This window comes from Physella acuta, unplaced genomic scaffold (assembly GCF_028476545.2).
Source record: "Physella acuta isolate Inbredline_101_S28 unplaced genomic scaffold, ASM2847654v3 ptg000150l, whole genome shotgun sequence".
In the NCBI taxonomy this organism is placed as follows: Eukaryota; Metazoa; Mollusca; class Gastropoda; family Physidae; genus Physella; species Physella acuta.
Genome location: NW_026731669.1, coordinates 1,169,809 through 1,176,993, shown reverse-complemented (window position 1 = coordinate 1,176,993; position 7,185 = coordinate 1,169,809). Strand labels below are relative to the sequence as shown.

The 7,185-nt window shown below is 35.3% G+C and overlaps 1 protein-coding gene across 3 annotated transcripts; it reads right to left on the bottom strand.

Annotated features, from left to right (window-relative positions):
• Window positions 1-731: 731 nt before the first annotated feature.
• Window positions 732-6,684, bottom strand: LOC131935640 (uncharacterized). 3 transcript variants are annotated; one of them, XM_059292147.1, is made up of 3 exons: window positions 6,598-6,684; window positions 6,012-6,147; window positions 732-2,712 (listed from the first exon to the last, which is right to left on the bottom strand). In XM_059292147.1, the coding sequence occupies exons 2-3, from the start codon at window positions 6,067-6,069 to the stop codon at window positions 1,334-1,336; spliced, it is 1,437 nt and encodes a 478-aa protein (XP_059148130.1). In that variant the 5' UTR covers window positions 6,070-6,147; window positions 6,598-6,684; the 3' UTR covers window positions 732-1,333. The 3 variants fall into 3 exon arrangements, with proteins under 3 accessions (XP_059148130.1, XP_059148131.1, XP_059148132.1); XM_059292148.1 differs by lacking the exon at window positions 6,598-6,684 and adding an exon at window positions 6,252-6,361; XM_059292149.1 differs by lacking the exon at window positions 6,598-6,684 and adding an exon at window positions 6,342-6,356.
• Window positions 6,685-7,185: the final 501 nt, after the last annotated feature.

Below are 7,185 nucleotides of genomic sequence, written 5' to 3'. Positions count from 1 at the left end.
CAATTTTTATTAACCGGATGGAATAATTTACTCCAATTTCGATTTCTCAGAAACCTTCAGAATTTGATAATTACAATTTGCAAGCAAAATTTCTACCACTTCCAAAGAAACTATTTCTTTCAAACTCTTCATGTAAGTTACGACACGATGACACTATGCAATGTGAGAAAATGTGACTTAATTATATGTTCAAGTAAGGTATTATGTATTATGTGGAAACACATTTTTAAGTCTGTGTGAATAGTAGGATATTATATGGTGGTTAACATATTTTCATGGTCGATCATGTTGGTAAATGGCTTTTGGCATAGGCATGATTTGTCATAAGCATGAAGTGTATAGAGCACTATTAGCAAGTTAAAGTTGTGGTTGTATGACATTCAAAAATTTCGAAAATTGTAAATAATGGATGCGACTTGAACGCACGTTTTCCACTAGCTTTAGTCACCAATGAATGAGACACTCCAATTAAGCTATTTTTAAACAGTAGATGTTTAATTTTTTTTATGATTATATGGTTGGATTTTATTTGAAATGTTTTTTTTTGCGAGTTTATAAAATACAAGCAACATATATCATCTCTAATTTCACTCGGAACAATTTATTTTCCTAGATAGTTTAACGTTAAAATTCGCAATATAATAATGTGCACACAGAACAAAAAAAAAACGCATTGTATCAAGACTACATTGCATTAAGTACAAATAAGAAAACCACGAATAATTTATTTTCCTCAAAATTATAAATTTAAGTTACAATATAATAATGCATACACTGAACAAAAAAAAGCATTGTATAAAGATTACATTCTATTAAATCCAAACAAGAAAACCAGTTGTTAAAAGCAATATGCATAAAAAAAGTTTTAGTAACTTTGCTGTAAATATATAATAATGAACTACTATTTTAATAACTAAAAAGAAAAGTGAGGGTCCCTATAATTATGCATTGAATACCTTTACTAAAATTTAAGAAGCGACCCTACTCTTTTCTTTTCAGTAAAAATAGATAAATAATATACTTTCAAATAAGTAAACCACAGTAGCGACATTTTAGGTATTTCAGTTTTCATCTCTTTGGAATACATACTACACCTACACATTTTGCTATCCATTTCCATTTTGTATAGTTGAACGAGAGGGGGGGGGGACATCCTACTAGGCGGAGGTTAATGACCCGGTGGTAATTGGCAGGGGGTTAATTGCCCCCGGGGAAGTAATGGCGGGTTGGAGGAGATTCCGGAAGGTGGTAATTGATGGAATGAGGAGGGGGGGGGGTAACATCCGTATATTTATCTCATTTTATTGTCTTAACCTCTATTAGTCTGAAAGTGTTATCCTAATCCAGATCCACTTGAATTTTTGTTATCCTTTGCGACTTTGCTGTGTGGATGAATGGACAATCGACCAAGCCTACTGAGGATAAAAACTGGGCCGCCACTACTCCCAGGGCAGGTAACTGAGTTGTACTGATACCAGGTCTCGTAACACTTCACTCCCTTATCGCTCCATTCCCCAACAGTCACCTGCTTGTTCAGGCCGTGTGGGTGGGAGACAATCACAACAAGCTTTTTATCGCCCGTCTTTTTCTCGAATTTCGACGCCACTTTTTTCTGCAGACACTTATATCTTTTTATCATTTGTTCAATTTTGTCAAACAAAACTTTACTGTGTGTGTAGCAGTCAAAGACGCAGGTGTCTCCAGGCACATCCGGTTCCGCTGTCGTGTCGAAGCCTTTGATTACAGCACATCTAGAGCCTTTTGTCTCGTATCCCAGCAAACACGTTGTACTCTTCGCTTCTTCGGCGTTGAACACAACATGGGTGGCTGTACGCACTAGTATCAGGCCCCATTCACGTTTTGAGTGTGGACAAGCTCCACACTCCTCACATGGGCAAGGGTGGTCAAATCTCTTGTCGTACCACAGGGCTTCTTGTATACGCCCACTACCAAAAGACGCCTGAGGTGAGTTTACCATAGAATCTTTAAACCGTTCATTGGCCTTATCTTTCGTATCATTCTCGAAATGCCCATCATCCCTTGCAGATTCTCTCAACATTGAATCATTGAAATCATCACATACTACGATTCTTTCATCAGATTTCATTACTGTTGTTTCACGTTGATCATTGGAATTACAACTCTCTACGGCTTTTTTATCAGATTCCGCCACTATTTTTTCATCCCATTGATCATACTCTTCACCTTGATCATTGAAACTACAACTCTTTATGGCTTCTATATCAGATTCTTTATTGTATGTATCTTCCCACGGATCATACGTGTTACGTCTATCACTCAATTCATCACTTTTTATACTCCCTTTATCAGCTTTACTAATATTATCCACCAAAACAGTATCTCTCTTTTTATAAACTTTCTTATTCCCATATATTTCACCTTCATCTGCTAAGGGAGTCCCATACGTTTCACCTTCATCTGCGAATGGAGGATAACCTTTTGGAAATTCCGGTGTAAACTTGGGTCTCTTCTCACTGCACACGTGCACTTTTATCCTGACCGTTAACTCACCAAATGCCCTAATTAGCTGGAAGAGATCATCCTCGTCTCGATAATCCTCTGGCAAAGAATCTTTCGTAAAATTGTTAAAAGGCACGAAATTTCGATGATCATCGCATTTTTTGCATTCGGCGTTAATAACATTAACATCAAGGTCATCGTTTGCTATTGGAATAAACTCAATCTCAGCATCTGAAGAAAATATAATTATATCATTAAGATGGTGTATTTAGACGGAGAAAAAAAAATTAATAAATATATACAAATTCGTCATAGGGATATAAATACATGCAATATATGTTTGTTTGGGGTATTTTCTAATACGAATAAACTATCACATATAATGTGGTGTATTAGTACTTCTGTAAGAGTTCAATTTGGTTTGCATGGAGCGAAATAATAGAAGGACTAAACAGTCTAGGTATGTATGATAAGGAGGTCGGTGTGGTTGGGTCGGTAAAACTTACGGTTGCCATACGGAATAGTCACTAGTTCGAATCCCCGGGCATGTGAGGCTCGATAACGGGGGACAGCAACCCAACTAGTAGATCAAACAACTGATGCTAACACGGCACCACTGGGTGTATGACCTTCTAGTGGAGGTCTGGTGTCCGGACCAATGCGAGGCACCTAGATGGAGGCATCTGGCTGTGGTCAGGAATGGAAAGGGGTGGACGCCCCCTTGCGACACTTAGCCCTAGACACTTAGCCCTAGACACTTAGCCCTAGACACTTAGCCTTGCGACACTTGACCATAGACACACCAGTCTGTGGTGCCCCAACGTCCCCAATATGGGTTAAGATATTATTTATTTTATTTATGCACTTTTAACTACTTTTTAAGTGGGTAATGTTTGATTGACTATAAGTGGCTATCAACTAGATCCATATGTCTACACAATTAATTACAGATTTACCTATAAATCTACGCAATAAAAAATACATATACGTACACATAGATGACTTCCGAACAAAGGCATCAAAATCAATCAAAAATTGTACTTTTAAATACGTCAACACATAAATAAAACAATAATCTGTGTTTGTATATAATCCTATATTGTTTGTATAGTAGAATAAAATAAATTCTAAATAGTAATATAATGATAAAAAAATAAATAAAAAGCCAATATAACATAAGAAAAGGATTTATAATTTCATGTCATACACTGCTATCATAACCTAAAATATGTAAACTTAATCGATTCCTATAAAATAAGCTTTAGTGTAAGCTAAAATAAATTGAAATAAAATGTTTTCAAAGCATTTTTTTAAATTGATGTTTTGTCCTCAACTATTAATCATACGCCGTAGGCCCAGAGGCGTAGCGACCCTTCCCGGCGCCCGGGGCGAACTTTCAATTTGGCGCCCCTCCCCCCGCTTATATATATATATATATATATATATATATATATATATATATATATATATATATATATATATATATACATGTGTGTGTGTGTATAATTATGTGTGTGTGATAGTGTGTTTTTATATATAAGCTTGTGTGTGGGTAAGAGTGTATTTGTGTGAGTAAGCGTGTGTGTAAGCGTGTGTGTAAGCGTGTATGCTACAGTCCGGACAAGGTTTAATAATTACATTGTATGATTTTCATTCCTTAAAACTTTACGACAATTTAATTCCCATTAAGATGCATTTAACTTTTTTTTTGCGAAAGATTAGTAATGTCAGTAAAAAAAAATAAGCCTGATCTGTGTTAGAGGGTAGTTTGTAGCTAACGCTAATATGTTTAGACCAGCCTTTTATGTTCTAGTTTTGAACGATCTCTGTTGTGATATGGTACATAGTTGGATTCGAAGTTTGTTAGAGTAAGGAAACACAAGTGACATACAAGAAGAAGTTATCAGAAATATTTATTGTTCACATTGGAATACGACATGGGTATTTCGTTGATTGGTTGATGGTATGACAAAACAAGCTAGAGAAAACAAACTGGAATCCAACGGATGTTACCAGCTCGTAGTCTTGGATTTCGCAGATTTGCCCTGCCTTCTCGCACACAGAGTTTCTTCCAGGCATCTCTTCGGGGGGAGGGGGCGAAGCCCCCCGAAATTTTTTTACCGCCCCCCCCCCCGAACGAAATGAAATTTATATAATTTATATATAGAAAATATATACTTTTAACAGTGTCCGCCCCCCCCCCCCCCGAAGAAAGTCTACCGCCTTCCCCTTACGATAATTTCAAGTGCCCCCCCGGAGAAAAAAGTCTGGAAGAAACACTGCTCGCACAACGTCAACAACAAATGCAGAACTAATTGTATTGATTGAAGAAGCAGTAACAATAAATTTAATGATAGCCCATGACGTTCTGATTATAATCAGCAGCAATAAAATGCGTTTTAACACTCTAAGAAAATGTGGAATTCAAATGCATTGTCGAAAAAATTCAATCAGGATCTATAACTAAATGTGGTCTCTTTTACTGTATGTCTTGGAGCTAGATTACAGACAGTGGAGAATGAAATAAGAGCATGGAAAAAAGTGGTGGTTAGTGGCTTAGGGATTCAAGAATCCGTGATATTTAGTTCTCTTTAATATAGTTCAGTGATCCAGGTAAGATGTAATGCAATCAATCAAAAGTATCTGATCTCTCACGTTGAAGTTGAGAGAATCGTAAGAATCTTACAAAGAACTAGTCGCGTCTTTTTTTTAAAACAAAACTGGCTATTGAAATTGTACATTACGCGTTAATACACTTGGTTTCTTTACTAAGAGTTAAGAGAGTTATCTACTCACCAATCCAGTACAAATACTTGCGTTTTTTGTTAGCGAAAAAAGCGCCCCCACCCCCACACACACTCATCACAACCATCTTGGACAAAGTTTGTAGAGCGGTTTCTAACGTAACTAACTTTTTTTTTTAAATGTTACACAATTATACAATGCACAGTACAATTCGTTTCTTTCTGAGAGCTAAAGGTTGTTTACTCAGAATCCAGTGTAATTTTGCTATTTTATTTAGCCTAAAAGCGCCCCCCTGCACCATCTTGATAAAAGTCACTAACGTATTTTACAGTTCAACAATCGTACAATACGTTTTAATACAATTGGTTTCTTTTAATAGTGGTAACGTTTATCGACTCAACAATCTAGTGTAAATTCTTCCGATATAAGTCTCGAAAAGCGCCCCCCCCCCCCATCTAGGAAAAGCTTCAAAGCGGTTTTGCAGGTCACTGTTTCTTAAGAGTATATGTTTTACATTAAGAAATCAAGGTAGAAAACAGTTAAATCAGTATGTAAAGGCGTGTAGCCATTACATTTCTTAACTTAGACAGTTTATAATTCAAAACTGCAGCATAAAATCAGCTTTAAATTTTTTTTCCACCCCTTTTGGCGCCCCCACAGGGTCGGCGCCCGGGGCGGCCGCCCCCCCCCCCCCCGCCCCCCATAGCTACGCCTCTGCGTAGGCCTATATTATTATGAAGTCAGACTGTAAAATTGTTGTACAAAAAAGTAACTAAATATATTACCTTGAGACGATTGAACAGAATCTACCCAGGTTTCCCAACTATGATCATCATGGGACATTTTATCAAGCAGACTGACGAGAGATCAAAGTCTGTTTCTATTAGAGAGATCAATTTTAAGTTGACACCCCCGTTTGTACTGAAATAAAAATAAGAACCTGTTATCATTTGAGTCGTAAGTTTATAGATTATGGTTTTTATATTACAGTAATAAGTAATAGAATGTTCGGAAAATCCCAATACCTCGAAAAGTTTTAGTTTCACTTTTCGGTAGAATTCGAACCATTGTTTAATGATGTAATTAAATATATAAACAATATTATACGTATTTACGTAGTAAAAGTACGGATTAGAGGTAGGATATATTCAACAAAAATGTATCCATAAAACGTGTAGAATATAGAAATAAAAACGTTAAAGTATTATTCTTAAATTAAAGACGATATCACATCCTCATTCAGAATTTAAGTTTCCATTGTTTTGTTGAATAATCAAACTAATAGTTCATAAAAACGTGTTTATTAAAATTATAGTTTTTTTGTCATCTTAAATATGAGTTCACAACACATAATATATGCTATCTACTTGCCATTTATCAAATCATTATTTGTAAAATATCAATTTGCCCTTTCAGAGTTTTATTAAATTTGGCGAACTGGGGCAAAATACTTGTACTTGTAGATATTTCCGTTTGCTAAAAATAAATCTAATAAAATATTCTAATTTTCGTAAAAAAGGTAAATTACTCTATTCACTTTCATTTATGTTAGATTATAACTAGTAACGAAACACTTTAACAAAAATATTAGACAATTATTTTGTAAAGTTCATAGAATAAAAACCAATTACAATTGCCTACATTATTATCATCTACAGTATTAAAATTTTTTTTAATCGGGAATCTCCGTTGTTATGTAAGCAGGTAGATCAATACAAACAATAGAAACCACTGAATAGGAATCATCACTTGCCTATATCAAAATAACTGTGCAGTGCGCGATTATAAATATATTCCAAGCTTTATGGATTAAATTTGGAAAATTGACCATAAAAATAGAAACTGTGCCTTGTCTGTGGTGTTGCAATGTATTTGTTCAACAAAAGTTACTTCCCTATTATTAAGGAATTCTACCAAAAACTAAAAGAGTTTTTATGACGAAAACGAAATTCATTATTT

What these genes read in the sequence shown, in the direction of transcription:
- LOC131935640 (XM_059292147.1), bottom strand. Translation starts at nt 6,069, where the DNA reads ATGTCCCATGATGATCATAGTTGGGAAACCTGGGTAGATTCTGTTCAA. An exon ending in TTCTGTTCAATCGTCTCAAG is followed by an intron (nt 2,713 to 6,011) that starts GTAATATATTTA and finishes TATTTTCTTCAG; the next exon opens with ATGCTGAGATTGAGTTTATT.